Source organism: Archocentrus centrarchus, chromosome 21, assembly GCF_007364275.1.
Source record: "Archocentrus centrarchus isolate MPI-CPG fArcCen1 chromosome 21, fArcCen1, whole genome shotgun sequence".
Classification (NCBI taxonomy): Eukaryota; Metazoa; Chordata; class Actinopteri; order Cichliformes; family Cichlidae; genus Archocentrus; species Archocentrus centrarchus.
In genome coordinates, this window is record NC_044366.1 from 8,197,265 (window position 1) to 8,212,793 (window position 15,529).

A 15,529-nucleotide genomic window follows, 5' to 3' on the forward strand; every position below is an offset into this window, starting at 1 on the left:
TGTTTTTTTTCTCACTTTAGCTGAATATTTTCCAAGTCACCGATGGGCTTCAGACATCAAAGCTGACAGAAGCTAATTAAACATTTCATTTTCAAGATGTTTCTGAAAAGATAAACAGAAGTCAGAAATTCCTTAAGGGACATTCCTGTCAGTTAATTGTCTCCTTTGGGTATAAAAGTGCAACAAACTTTATTTTAAATCCCCCTCTTTACTCTGTTTTTGATCCCTGAGGCCCAGAAGTGGTAGTCTATGCTATTTTTTTCTATTAGATTTTTTAAAAATGTTTAGTACTGGATTTGGGGCATTTAAGGACAGAAAGTTTCATTTGTCCATTCTTTATTATATTCAGAAAACTGTCATCATAATCCAGAATTCCTGACTCCTTATGGATTTCTGACCGTGCTCTTTATCTCACTCTCTTCAGGCTTAAACTCTCCTTGATTCATGTGGGTATTTATTTCCTCATGGGTTGGTTGTTATTTTTGCATGATTTAATATAAATATTTATTTTGGTTCTCCATCTCTACAGTGCAGCACTAACACTCCCACAAATAAATGCAGATGTACGCTTTGTTGTTACTGGACATCCTCTGAATAACAAAAGCAATGTGTGAAGCACACCATGTGAGGAAAGTAAGGGAACATAACACGGTCACGGGGCAAATACTTTGGCCGGAAAGCCTGATGGTCAACACCTGTCTAAACACATGTAGATGAAATACAGAATATGCACCCGCTGCAAGATTAACACGCTCCTCTTTTTAAAAACCCTTAGCTAACCAGACAGGTCAGTCAAGAGCATCCACTTGTTTTCACTGACAGCACCACCCATGTTCCCATAACAAGTGGCTGAATGAGTCACAGCTTTGTCCAAATACTTTAGGGTGAACTGGGGTTGCTCCAAGAAGAACGCTCTGTTCCGTCAAACAGCAAATGCTCCTCTTTATATTTATGTGTGTGTGCTTTTGTGTCTGCGTGGATGGGGCAAACAGGCAATTTCATCTCGTAGATGCTTCTTCCTTAGCGCCATTCATACATACATATATGCATCATGTAAATTCACGAGCCCTAATCCTGCACTGCAATGCAAGAAAACACTCTCACAAGGAAGAATACATTTTTCTTTATTCTGCAGTCTCTTTGTGTCGCTGCATTTACAGTTGTGTGAAAAGGAAATTCTGGCCTCACTGCTTCCAAAGGAATTAAGAGGGTAAGCAGGTATGTGTAGATTCTCAGTCATCCAGGTCACGGTAGGCTCAAGAGCTTTAAAAAAAAAAAAAAGGGACTTCTTTAAATTTGCTTTGTTGTGTTTAAAGAGGGCAGGTAGCAGCCAGGTGCGGCTACTCAAATGCACTTGATTAACTGATCATCAGCAAGTCTGACCACCTCTATAAGAACAGAAGTTCTGGCAGTTTGCTCCTCTAGAGCGTTTACATGTATGTTGACACAATACTACAGTCTTCCCAGAAGTGGCCATCCCAGCAAGGTCAGACTGTGCATTGGTGGACAGAAAACCCAAGAGTTACATCTACAGGCCTCAGTTAGCATATTAAATGTTAAAGTTTATGACAGTACAATTAGAAAACGACTGAACAAGTATGACTTGTTTGGAAGGGTTACCAGGAGAAAGCCTCTTTCTCTCTAGAAAGAACATAGCAGCACGGCTTAGGTTGCATCTGAACAAACCACAGAACTTATGGAACAATGTCCTTTGGTGAGATGAGAACAAAGTGGAGATGTCTGGCCATAATGCACCACATTTGGAGAAAACCAAAGAGCACATCTGCACAAACACCTCATACCAAATGTAAAGCACAGTGGTGATTGGCTTGTTTTTCAGCCGCAGGAACTGGGCACCTTGCAGTCACTGAGTCGACCATGAACTCCTCTATACACCAAATTATTTTAGAGTCAAAAGTGAGGCCATTTGTCTAACAGCTACATTGTGCCTGGAACTGGGTCATACCATAAGACAGTGATCCCAAGCACAGCAGAAAATCTACAACAGAATGGCTGAAAGAAAAAAAAATCAAGGCATTACAATGGCCCAGTCACAGTCCAGACCTCACCCTGATTTAAATGCTGCACAGAGTCCTGTGAAAACCCTTTCACACAACTCTAGGCTAAACATGTACATGGCCTGACTGAGTGATTCCAGCTTCTTCATAAAAAGACTTTTTTTTATATTAACAAAGACATATTGAAACTATTCACTTGCACTGCTGTTTCTCTAGTTTTGTTCAGTGTTTTCTTTTATGTCCTGATATTTTACACAGTTAATCAAATGTGCTCTACTATTTCACTCTCAAAAAACTGTCCTGTGTTCTGGTTTCCCTTCAGTCACATGACTGTGTTTACACCTCTGTGTCTATATAACAGCTTTCCTTTTCTTTTACCTGTTGAATTTGTGTTCTTTTAAAATGTGCATTGTGGATCACATAACTTGGTTCCTAATAAAGACCTTTGCTTTTGTATGTGTGATGGTCCCTGGGTCCTCTCGTGCTGGCCTGCCTTCTCTCTTTCTCTCCCTTTTTCTGTTTCTCTATCTGTGTATACAGGTCAGTGGTTACCTGTTTCAGAGGTGTTCCTTCCTGGTCTCCCCGCCCTCCTGCCAAGCTCTCAGCTGCAATGGATTCTTTGATTAACTCACCTGTTCTTCATGCAGTCATCACTGCTGGTTATTTTAGACTGAGGAGAGACATCAATTGCTGCTGGGTTGTTGTGTCAGCTATGGACCGCTCCAGAAACTCTGGCCCTCTCCTGAGCTATTAGAAGGCAGTATGTGCCCACGGACTCTCTTGTGATTCCCCTGACCAATCTCTGGTCTTGTCATTTGCTGCCTGTTTTGTGCCCTCCTACACTGTGAATAAACCTGCTTAAACTTCTTTCTGTGTCCTGCCAGTGAATCTGCATTCAACCAGTTACATGACAGAATATTGATAAACTGTCAAAAGATTATGTTGTTGAGTTCCTTTGGAAACAAATGATATTGCCAGATTAAGATGGAAAGTTGATCACTGTGTTCAAAATTTATTTCACATGGTTCACATCTTAATATTCACTGCACATATTACTATTATGACTATGTAAACAATGTTTTCCTCTGTGGTGGAAAAGTTATTTTATGGCATAAAAAAGGAGGGGTGCAGGAATCAGAGACAGAATGAGCGTTTTCTCTGTAAGCCATTCAGATTCAGATTCCAGTGACAATGAACAAAAACATTTTAAGGCTGCACTACAAGATAAAGTTGGTGAGTAAGAATAGCTCTTCTAAGGATGAGGGGGAAGAGGAGGAGGAAGGGGGTTAAATAGATGTAAAGTCCAAAAAATAAAAGATAAAACTAAAGGGGCATTGGACTGTGGTAGACCTGTATTTTGATTGAAATGAATTTATTTAACAGCTTGAATTTGTGGCATGTGCCGTCAGTGAAAACACAAACTTATCAGTCCAGTTCATGGTTCAGTTGATGGTTCTCTCTTGTAATATCTAATGTACAAATGTGTAAATGAAATGATACACTGTAATTTAAAAATTTTTCTTTTTCTTTTTTTTGTATCTTTTTAAATCATTAATCTACTGCTTGTTTCAAACTGGAACTTACCAGAACGAACTAGAAGACGGCTGCCGCCCTGCGGAACTGTTCATCGGATGCCATGTCTACACGGACAAAAATAAAGAAACCATTCACTGCACTTCCGTTGCCCATGACACCGGAGCGAAGTTCTGACAGCTGATTCCTAAATCAGTTTATATCCACTTCGTGCCTCCAGGGCGTCATTTTTGAGGTTATTTGCAGACGCACGAAGCTGCTATCACATCCGGCTGGAGTTGCAGACAGCGACCAGAACAGAGGAGGGGCGGCTGATTATGGTGTAGCACGGAGTGCTAGCTCTGAGACAGCAGGTAACAAACAGATAACACAGGCTAACAGCAGTTAGCACAGAGACTTTGTGGACAACTTTCATCTGGACTGGTGCTATCACCTGCGTTTAGAGAGGAATAACCCCGAGCCGAGGCTGCTTATAAGCTTGGTACTCGGTGACCAGCTAGCCGTGCCGGCAGTGTGAGCGATTTGTTTTTCTCTACGGTAACACAAGCAGCCCAGAGTACAGAGAAGAGGCAGAGACTTCACTTATAAAAGTTTTAGTATGAGTCCTAAAGGTGTTTGAGTCGCTTTCAGCGCCGGACAAGGGTTTATTTTGTGGACTGCGCCCTTGTTTTGTTTGAGAGTTATAAGAAGGCAGCTGATCCTTCTAGTTTGGGTCAACTTTGGTTTAGGTTATAGGGAATATTTTAAAACGATTTTGCTGATCGCTTGAACGGAATTAATTGTCTTTTGTAGCAAATGATGTGGCAAACCCAGGTGAATAAGTTACTGCAAAGCAAGAGGAACTTGTGTCATATGTTGCCTGCTTACTGCCCCTACAGCTGACTGGCATCCAGGTGCTGTGTGTCAGAGACCAACACCACGGTGCAGCAGTGATTGACGGCTGAGGCAGGTGGGCCTTGAGTCAGGCCCAGTGGCGCACATTTCACGGTCCCCACTGATAACTGATACCTTTACGATCTGCTTCCCATGTCTCTCAGACTGGATTCACAGAGCCTAGACCCTGACCGTGAGCTGCAGCCTGCACTGTCTGTGGAGCTTTATCACAGTAAGAGGGCAGTGACGCATGTTTTCAAAAGAGCAAAAGGGATCAAGTCTGATGTTAGATCAGATTAGATGACAAATATTGTATGTAGAATACATGTTGTTCAAAAGAAAAGTCTAATATGTTAGGAAAAAGATGGAATAGTCTAAGTGACAGCAAACCACTGTTGTCCTCTATTTGTGACCCACTGATGATTTACCCTTAACTGTTTGTGTTTTGTTTTTCTATATCCTGAACAGCAGCCGGGGTCACACCCTGCCTCAGACGCTATTATTTGTTTACATTTGTGTTCCTGGAATCAAGGTCCATCTTTTTTCTCATTGCGAAAGCCTCCAACTTATGACTGTGGGCCAAAATGTTGGGCTTGTAGTCATATGACCCTTCAATAAGTTATGATACTGTAATGTCTTAATCTGACACAGCAACCATCTTATCAGTCAAAAGGAATGTCTGCAAAGTCCTTATGCTTTGTGGAGACTTCTGCTGATGGGTGTTCTACTACCCTATACCCTATCCTGCTTTCTGAGTCAGGATTGGCTTTGCATTCAAATATTGGATTAGTGCATCATTACAAAAACAAACAAAAAAGCAGGATTCTCACTAAATTAACTCCTCCCCTGCAACCAGACTGTAGCTACAAGATCAAAAAGATGTTATCCATTATCTAGCTATCTACACTCCAATTTGTACATGTAAATGGAGAGTCTTCTTCACACATTAAGGTTAATTATGGAGTTCCACAGGGTTCCGTGCTAGGACCAGTTCTATTTACATTATACATGCTTCCCTTAGGCAGTATTATTAGAAGACATAGCATACATTTTTATTGCAATGTAGGTGATACCCAGCTTTATCTGTCCATGAATCCAGATGACACATCAATTAGTTAAAATGCGCAAATGTCTTAAAGACATAAAGGCCTGGATGACCACTAATTTCCTGCTTCAAAGTTCAAGCAAAGTGGAGGTTATTGTACTCGACCCTACAAATCTTTGAAACGTGGTGTTTAACCAGATACTTTTGTCCTCCAGTAACAACATGAGTAATCTTGGAGGCATTTTTGACTAAGATATGTTTTGCACATATTAATTTAAAATCCTTCTTCTCACATACAGTGTCTTGAATAATCAGGCCTTATCTTATCTTAAAGACCTCACAGTACCATATCACCCCAACAGGACACTTCAATCTCAGACTGCTGGCTTACTTGGGGTTCCTAAGGTATTTAAAAGTAGAATAGGAGCCTGGTTCTATCGGAGGTTTCTTCCTGTTAAAAGGGAGATTTTTCTTCCCATGGTTCCCAAGTGCTTGCTCATAGGGGGTTGTCTGATTGTTGGGGTTTTGCTGTATTATTAGTAGGGTCTTTGGCCTACAATATAAAGCGCCTAGAGGCGACTGTTGTTGTGATTTGTTGCAATATAAATAAAATGTAATTGAATTGAAATTATGTAATTTATGAAAATATGTGATCTATAATTCAGAAGATTTAAGACATGTCTGTCCACATCATCAGGAGATGCACTCAAAGTTAGGCTCTCTAATATCAGGCTCTTTAATATTTCAATATTATTAAGTTGTCTCATTAGTCATATTAATCTATTGTCAGGTTTTCAAGGAGAAGACTTAAGACTCAAAGAAAAGATAAGGTTTCTATAAAGGGTCTTCCAGTTCTAGTTACAAGTTTGCTTTGAGAATTGCATGTAAGACAGGCTGAATATGGGTTTAAAGTCTTTTTTTAATTTTTTTTTGGTCTATGGACTCGAGGAATTGAATGATGAAATTTGCATGTGTTTTTTTTTTACGCTTCTAAGATGTGCAACATGATATTCATATTCCTGGATGTTTAGTACCCTTTTGTACACTTTAGCTGTATTTATCTGTAGAGTACAAAACATGGGGGATCCCAGGCTGCTAATGCTATGCTAGAGAGATACAGCATCTTTCTCATGCCTGATTGGCCTAGGCTAGTCATGTGATCATATTGTGCTGTGTGATTGGCTATACCTACTTGACCATTATTGACTGAAATGGAGAAAGTGGGGATTTCCCATATGTAGCAACTGATCTAGGTCACTGAACAGCTGGCAGTAGCTAGATAGTGAGAAACTGGGGAATCCCAATGAAGAGTAAATCAGTTCTAGGCTGCAACCTTATTGAGTAGCCTGTGATCCTGTCTTCTGATTGGCTGAGCATTGTCTAACATGTTGGTCAGGGATAACTCATGGCCATAAATAGTACAGACTATGACTCACCATTGAGCAATATTAAAGCCATACCTACTGCTCAGCAATATTGCTCAAATGCAAACAAGATGGTTGCATTATGATTATAGTGATGTTATACAGAATGCTTTGATATAAGCAGATTATGTAGTATGGGTGCATTATGTAGTAATACTCCTGTACACAGTACAGTATAATATGATGTGAATACCTTGTAAGTATGCATTATATCTGGCTTATTGTTAAAGATTATATAAATAGAAAGACATTATGGAGTATACACCCCAAGAGTGCAGCATGTACTTTCTCTAGTTTGTTTACCATGGAATTTTTTTGTCTATTCTAGGATGTGGTTACCAAAACGTATTTGTAGAAATGAAAAAAGATAATCACAGAATCTCTTACAGCACGCTTAAAATTGTTTTGATTTAGTGAGTATTGTTAACATTGAAAACATATTTTTGCTGGAATATGTATTATATCTTTACTAACCTAGGGGCAACTAGTAGTACTTGGATAAAAGTTTAGGGCAAAATAAGCTTGCAGAAGGTAATAAGATGTCTGCTCAAGGGTTTTCTATTATGAAAGGGGGCTGTAATGTTATCCAGACTTCTAATTTTATTTAATATTTTCATCAGTGGCACGAGGATATCCCCATCAGTGATGGGTCGTCTTTGTGCTTGTTTTTAGATTGCAGAGGAAACCAGTGTGAATGTTTGAATAATTGGAATTAAGAAGTGACATTACAACAAACAGACGAACGCTACCGAAAACATAACCTCTCCACCTGTCGGTGGGTGAGGTGAAGACAGGAGGCAGATTTTTTTTTTTTTTTCATTGGCAGTGAAAAGGAGAGGCATGAGAAATTAGTAAATCAGATTGAGTGGTTCAGAGATAAAGTTAGAGAGGCAAGAGATGGTTTGGACATGTGTAGAGGAAGGATAGTGGATCAATTAGACAATATGGAACTGTCAGGCAGGAGGCAAACAGGAAGATCATAGAGAGAGTTCAGGGATGTAGTGAAGGAGGCCATGCAAAGGGTTGGTTGTGACAGAGGAGGATACTAGGAACAGGGTGAGCTGATCCACTGTGGCGATCCGTAAAAAGAACTGCCGAAAGAAGTAGTAGTAACATTTATTTGTAGTGAAAACGCAAACTCCTTTCATGTAATTCAGGATTATTTGACTACTATGTCATTATGTTATGTCTCTGCTTCTGTGTATTATGGTACAACTGAGCACTGTATTCTTTATGGTCTGTGTGATTGGCAGGCATTTGAGCAGCAGTGCATTGCAGCACGGCGCACCGTGGTTCGGACAGTCATATCACACCAACGTAGCCATGCTAACACTGGCCAGTAAGTTGAAGAAAGAAGACGGAGGAAAGACAGGCCGTGCCTCCGGAGCCTCAGACTCCACCCACAGGGTCTCAATCAGAGACCGCCTCCTTACCAAAGGTACCTGGGTTTCTGCATTATGTCCATTTAACATTTCTTCAGTTTAGAGCACTTTTTTTTTTTTTTTTTGAAGTACGGGAACAAAACAAGCTTTCAGCAGGGTTGTAACAGGGTTGTATTATTTCTGCCCTCAGAAATAATAGTGTCTGATTTTTAATTTTTTTTTAAAATCATTTTCAAAGTCATCTCCTTGGCACCTCTGAACAGCTTCCTGTGCAACTGCTTAGAGCTATTTTGACCACTTGTGCTATCGATCCGTGCGTCTGGCGTCAATCCATCCATCATCTTCTTAACTGTTTAACCAACTTAGCATAGTGGACTGGCTGCAGCCTTTCCCAGCATTTGTGCTCACTTGCTTCGGGGGAGATTCACTTGTATGCTTGTTGGCTCTCTGGCTATGACTACAGAGACAAAGCATTCACTGTGTAGAGCAACGTGAATAGTAGAGATGTTCCTTGCAACTAATTTACTAATGGTTTAAATGGATGAACAAAATCTGACTGGTGTCACAGTAATAAAATGCTCAGGAAACAGTCTAAATTGGCTCCAGTGTAATGAATGAGGTTAAATATTGTCTGTACAAATATTGCGTCCGTATTCAAGAGCTGTTTGAAACAATTAATCATGTTCAAATCATATTTTAAATTTGAGCTTGCAGCGTCTGATGTAGTAGCATTTCCAAAACAGCAGGCAATGGTGTTGTACAGTAATAAAATGGGAACAAGTAGTTTAACTGACTAGCGAGAGCAGCAACGTTTAAACGTTTAGTGGACACCCATGCCCTGCCCACCTGTTCTGTTTGTGAGTTTCTGCTCTCCATGACTCAACTTCCTCTTCAAATTGAAACTCAAGTTGAAGAGTTGCGTTTTAGACACAGTACAGGAGATCTAGTCCATAGCAGGGCAGAGTGCAAGTAGTTAAAACGGGACTTTAAGTGTGGGCTCTACAATAGCAGCAGTGCTGGAAGCTGTCCAGAGGTGCACACAGAGATGATCTGGCCAGAAGTATTCTTTTCTTTTTAAATGGGTGGTGTCATGGAAACTTTTGATTGCACCTTGTATATTTGTTATAGGTAATACATTAGTATTAATAGCATTATCAGCATTAATATAATCGTTAGTAATTTAAATTTTTGTTTGAGCAGTGTGGAAAAAATACGCGAATTGTAACTCATATGTGCTTCCTTTTCTGTCTATTTACAACTCTGGTACCAGCAGTAAGAAAATTCTTTGAGACCTCCTGCAGGTGACAGCTTTGCCAGTCACACATGGATGAATAATGGCAGCTGCAGCTCATAATGATACAATAAGACCCAAGAAATACAGGCTTATTACTTTCTTGATATTGAAATGGGCAGTTTTCAAAATCCGTCATTGAACAGACATCGCTACATATCAATACAGGCCGTCTGCTCTTTTCCAGCACAGAACTGTAGAAAAGCTCTTTTATGGTCATCGTCTTTGCTGAGATACCACAATTCCAAGGAGAAGAGTCCTTATCACAATCATTTTGTCTTGTAAGACAGAAAATAACTTTTAAAATAAGGTAACTTTCAAACTCACCTTTGTGTAACTTTACTATCAGGCATGTAATCATACTGTCCCTGTCATACTCTTAAAGTGGGCAGGAAGATTATTTCCTTGGTTTTACACTCCTAAAGCTTTAACTCTACTAACACACGTTTCAGGCTGGCTAATGCTGAAAGTCTCACTATAAAAGGATACTTTCCAGCCCTCCAACAGAAAAGCTACACACAACACAACATTGTATTATTGTTGTGTTTGGTCTGGTTTATGTAAATGGGGGGAAAAAAATGCACAGTATTTTTCTAATATGTGTTTAAAAACAATAGGTGAAAAAACTCTGATGTGTATGAGTTGAACTTGCTTCAGCATGAAGGTCAAGATGACTTATTCTACAACTCCAACCTCCATATATGGAGTGTTTCTTACTTTTTAATCAACTGATATGAGAGCGACCTGATTAAAAATTGTGTTCATGGACACAAAATAATATTAGGAAATAAGTGTTGAGAAACACGGGGAAAAAAAAGTTTAAAATTGTGTAAATCTGTGGTTCTCCTTCTTAGAGCGTTGCTGAGTATATAATCATTTCACCCTGGAAAAAGAACAGTGCAAAGAAATCATTAAAAGCCCCAAAACTACCTTAATATTAATGCCTATGATGAGTGTATGTAAACCTTTTGACCATAAAATTAACTCCTCAAATGATGCATTCTCACCTTGATCACTGGCTGCAGCCCTGGCATATCTGCGATGTTTAGTATCCATCCCACTGATGATGGAATTACAACATTAGCTGAGCAGTGTTTAAATGTTGGCTCTATAATTTGGTGATTTACAGTAGAAGGGATTGTAGGCCTCCGAGATGCATTAAAAAAGAAAGGTAGTGGCAGCCATCTTGAAAAATTGACCTTATAAAAATGTAAGTACACAAATATTTTTTTTAAAGAGATGCACCTTCAGCCAGAAGGAAGGAGGAAGGTTTTCAATATATGAATGGGACTTTGACTTTTGGCTAAAGTTTGTTTTTGAGATACTCTTAATCTGATAAAAGCCCATTGTTGGTCTCTGTGGGCAAAACACTAAGTCTGTATTATCTCTGAGGAAGCTGTTAAGTAGATGAATCTGTACGCATATCCTGTGTGGAGGGGGAGAGTGTTGAGAAACAGAACAAACTCCTGTGACTTGAATTACGTTATTATTAAACTGCACGTCTGAGAGATCATATTTATGTAAATGGAAGCATAAAATTCTGAGCAGGGCAAACCAAAACAGCAGCACAGGCTGCCCAGAGAAGAGGGAATAAAAACAAGTTGGTTTTTTTGTGTGTGTTTTGTTTCTGGGAGGTAAAGGTGTTAAACCAGCTGACACAAATTAGCAGTGAAAGTGTGTCAGTAGTGAGAAAACAAAACAGAACCTGAACGCTTTTAAAAATTCAGCCAGACCTCACCCTCTGGCAACAAGAACAAAACAACCTTTTATTCTTCATGTATTGTCCTCCTTTTCCCCCCCGATCTCCCTTTTTTTCCACTTTTGGCCCACTGTGAAACTCACTGCGTGCGCCTTCTGCTGCACTGTGCCATATGTAAGAGGGTTTTTTTTTTCTTTTTTCATGAATTTCATATTAGACTTTATGTTTTATGCAGAGAAACTTTCCTGACAGTGCAGCTACTAAAACATGGCTTCATTATAAAAACACCGATGTGGGAGTGTGAGTTCTTTCTCTATAAGGATATCACTTTTTTTTTGTCTCTGTCACTCATTCTTCACCCTGTTTTTCTTTCTTTTTTTGCTGTTCTCACTCATTATTCTTATTTTCTGCCAACAGAAGTTGCCGAACTTGAAGCCAATCTTCCTAGTAAGTATGTCTTGCACTTTCATACACGCAGCATTTTTTTTATTTTTTTTTTTGTCTTTTCAGCCCTATGTCTTCCTCTAGTCAAATGCGGCTGAAACTGTGACAACTGAGTAATTGACTTAATTTACCATAAATCCTCATAGTCTCCTTCTGGCTCTTAATTTCCTCAGTTAAGGTATAAAGGAGGCAGGAAGAAAAACCAATATGTGCTTCATATTCTCCCTTTTTGACAGATTGCTTTGTTAATTTTAAGTAACGGCTATTTGAACCTCTACTTTAAACTCTTATTAAATTGCCACAAAACTATTCAGCAACAACCAGTATTTTAAATTTGGTAATGTGATCAGAATTACTTTATGGTTATAATGTTTGTTAAATGAGTGTTTGGAATTGTGTTCACTAAAGGCTTATTAATCCAAATGATTGACGAATGGGTGTTTTGAAACGATAAGAAAAACAGCTTAACGTTATTTAGCTGTGCATTTTTAGCCAGCTTGTCTGCCTCATAAATGTTGCTGTATTAAGCTGGAATTGGTTCATGTTTTTAAATATAAATGAAAGTGCTGTGTGCCTGGAGAGGTTTAATGCTCACTATGTTGCTGCTCTTTGGGGAGGTGTTTGTTTAAGTAGACGTCTGGCTACTGTTTCAGTACAGGCTTTTATTTGAGAAGTTCCACTCCAATATATCAGGTCTACTTCGGTTAGTTGTCTGGTTACTGTTAGGCACAAGTGCAGCATTCAGTATAATTGCTGTGGCCTAGACCAGGATTCTTGCTTTTATTGGTTTTTGTTTGTGGTCTGATGAATTTGACTCTGCACCTTGAGGGGCATGGAAGCCAGAGAGATGAACAATGTCTCATGCCCATGGTGCCTACAGGGAAGTAACAAATCTGATTAGTTTTCTTGGAAATGTTTTTGTGCAGTTCAAGTTTAAGATAAGACACAATCAGTCCAAACAGAACACTAGTGTTTAAACCCATTGCTGCAGTCTGGGGTTTGCAGCTTATTTGAACTTCTGTATCTGAAAATCTGAAAACTTCAGATTATTGGTTCTTTGCATCCCAGTATTAATGCAGTGATTAATGCAGTGTGATTTCAAAAATTTGGATGTACAAAATCTAGATTTCTCTCAACCCAAGTCTGCTGTGAACACCATGAGGAACATCAGCATGCAGAACAGTGACAGATATGATTCATTTTTGTTTGCATTGTCTTTCACTTTTATGTCTGTCGCTTTCTTGAAAACTCCAATAACTTAAACCAAAGATCTTTGCCTATTAAAAGCAATATGTTAAATGGAGGGTAGATAGGAAAATAAGAAGCAAACTGGAGGCAAATTAGATCCAAAGACAGGGATGTACTTTTGGCTGACAACCTTTACAAAGTAATTTTGTTGTCCAGGTGAAAGCTGGGATTCTGTTGCACATCCATGCAGCATCGTTAATTTCGACTATTTAACACTACTGAAATGAAAACACAGTGATTTGTTCTCCAGAGATTACATTCTCTGCACAAACATGTCTTATGTTTAAATGTTCACATCTTCATACTCTATAATAACAATAGTTTTTTGTTATTTTGGATGTGTTTATGTGAACCTTATCACTCAACATTTGCACTTTTTTTTAAAGCATCATTTTCAGTTGACATTAAGAATTCAGGTGTGAGGTTAAGAAAGGTTGTAAAGTCATTAATTATTTGACAACTATAGTTTAAATGCAATATGTAGTCTTCCCATAGAGCGAGTAGGACACTTTTTATTTCTCTAGGGCTGTTTAACAGCACTGATTCATTAATTAAAATGCCAAAGGAATCAATCCCGTCAGCTTGCTGGTTGGGAATAACTTGTCAGGGTGGCAGTTGGAGAGAAGTTAAAATCTAATATAAGACATACATCGGTTCTGATGCTGTGGCTTCTTTTCTAATCTTGTAGGGAGCGGCGTGTAAAATGCATTATATTAACATTCTGATGCATTGACCGGTAGCCAACCCTGCATAATTTGATCCTCTTAAAAATTCGTTTCTGGTTTGAACTTGTATTGCTGAATTCCTCTAATATTATAACTTGTCATTGTGCAGGAGAGAGTATTATTACGGTGTTTGACCAAAGTCAATGGTGAGCACTCAGCAGAGCTGCAGGATAGAGGCTGGGGCTCATTTGCGTATTTATAGATCTTTTCATCGGGTGTGGTGTGAAGCCAATTTCAAGACGTAAAGGGATTCTTTTTGTGGAAAAGCTGGTAATTATGTAACTTAATGAAAGGAGAGGTTCTTTAATGGTTTTAAATGTAGTACCTGTCCTTGGACACCAGGGGGGAATATGATGCCACAGGGACTTCTAAAGGCAAGGCACAAATCCTGCACCAAATGAAGGGCTTAGAAGGGATTGAATGAAAATGCAGTATGTCATTGATTTTCATGCTGATATTTGCCACTAAGGCAAGTGGTAATGATACACCTCTATACAGCTGCTTCTGGCGTTAACATCTGACTCTAATTTTTTTTTTTCCTTTCTGTCTCTCTTTCCCCACATTGTTCGTGTCCAGGCACATGCAAAGCCAGTTTCCCAGATGAGGATAAGCTGCATCATTTTCAGCTGGCAGTTTCTCCTGGTAAGAAAATAAGAGACTGTGTTGATCTTACTTGTAAACTGCTTTGGTACACATTTAATAAAAAAGTTATTCTAGTTTTAAAAGTAGAATTTTTACATCTGTCTCATTTAAATATATGAAATGAAAATGACCACCCAGATTTAATGGTATAGCAACGGAATCTCTAATAGGATGTTGTTAGGGTTGAGGTTATTTTGTGTGAGGGAGAAGGAGACTGCAAGTGTTAGCAATTTGTTTCTCAATCTCTTTGTGTCCTAAAGTATTCCCTTTGAAAGGTACTTAAGCATTCTCTGTACTTTCACATTACTGCAACTCTGTCTTCTCTCCCCAAGGCAGTTGTGCTTAATCAGCATTGTTTCAAACACAGTGGGCTACTTGTCGAATATTGTACAAACCAAACATGCCGCTGTGGCTTTACCTAGATCTCTCGAGGCTCTCTTACCTCCCACTTCCTGCATTCTATCCATCATACACAAACTTTCTTCCTGTCCAGTGTCTCCTTCTCATTTCCCTCATGTAACAGTCTGTTTTCATTTTCGTAAATAAATGTGGTAAGGAGAACACAAAGCATAGACTGAGACAAATCTCAGCCATGTTTGAGCAATACAGTGAGAGAAATCAATATATTTTATTGAAATAAATTTTATTTAATCTAGCTATTAATTTAAGGAAGATGTCTTTTTTTTTTGCCTTTGAATTTCTCAACAGCTACTCATTCAGTCCACTTCAAACTTAGCGGCTGCACAGCCAGGGACCTGAGTAAGTGCACTGAGGTCATTTGGATGAGGGCTGGTCTTGCTTTTGAGGTGGTTTTGGGAAAGTTTGAGTTGATTTCTTGTTGTATTTGAGAGCAAGGATACGTCCACATTCGCCACCTCATCATTTACAACAACACTTTGCATGGGTGCCTCAACTGCACCATCTGAAAGAATGCTTTAGAGAGGATTAATTAGATGATTATCTGCAAAACCAACAGAAATAACTGTTAACTAAGTGACTGCAGTTCATGTCTCCATTTAAGTTTGTATTTTACATGTTATTCCACTTTATTTTCACTTGCTTTTTTCTCTGCTTATATTGCTGTTTTGTTAGGTTTAGAGGAAACTACTTGGTTAAGAAAATGATTATTAATTACAACATTAACCCTGCATTCTGAAAAATTAAACTTAAGTGTATCAAGTACATTAAAACGTGACACCAGTGAG

At 38.9% G+C, this 15,529-nt stretch overlaps 1 protein-coding gene across 3 annotated transcripts in view; it reads left to right on the top strand.

Annotated features, from left to right (window-relative positions):
* The first annotated feature begins 3,627 nt into the window (after positions 1–3,627).
* ube2f (ubiquitin-conjugating enzyme E2F (putative)) overlaps positions 3,628–15,529 on the top strand; it is a 52,539-nt gene continuing 40,637 nt past the window's right edge. The window contains exons 1-4 of one of the 3 annotated variants that reach the window (XM_030758655.1): positions 3,628–3,904; positions 8,147–8,331; positions 11,683–11,712; positions 14,259–14,324. In XM_030758655.1, coding sequence (XP_030614515.1) covers positions 8,217–8,331; positions 11,683–11,712; positions 14,259–14,324 — 211 coding nt within the window. In that variant the 5' untranslated portion in view covers positions 3,628–3,904; positions 8,147–8,216. The remainder of the gene's footprint in view (positions 3,905–8,146; positions 8,332–11,682; positions 11,713–14,258; positions 14,325–15,529) is intronic. The other 2 variants (XM_030758657.1, XM_030758656.1) reach the window with 2 other exon arrangements.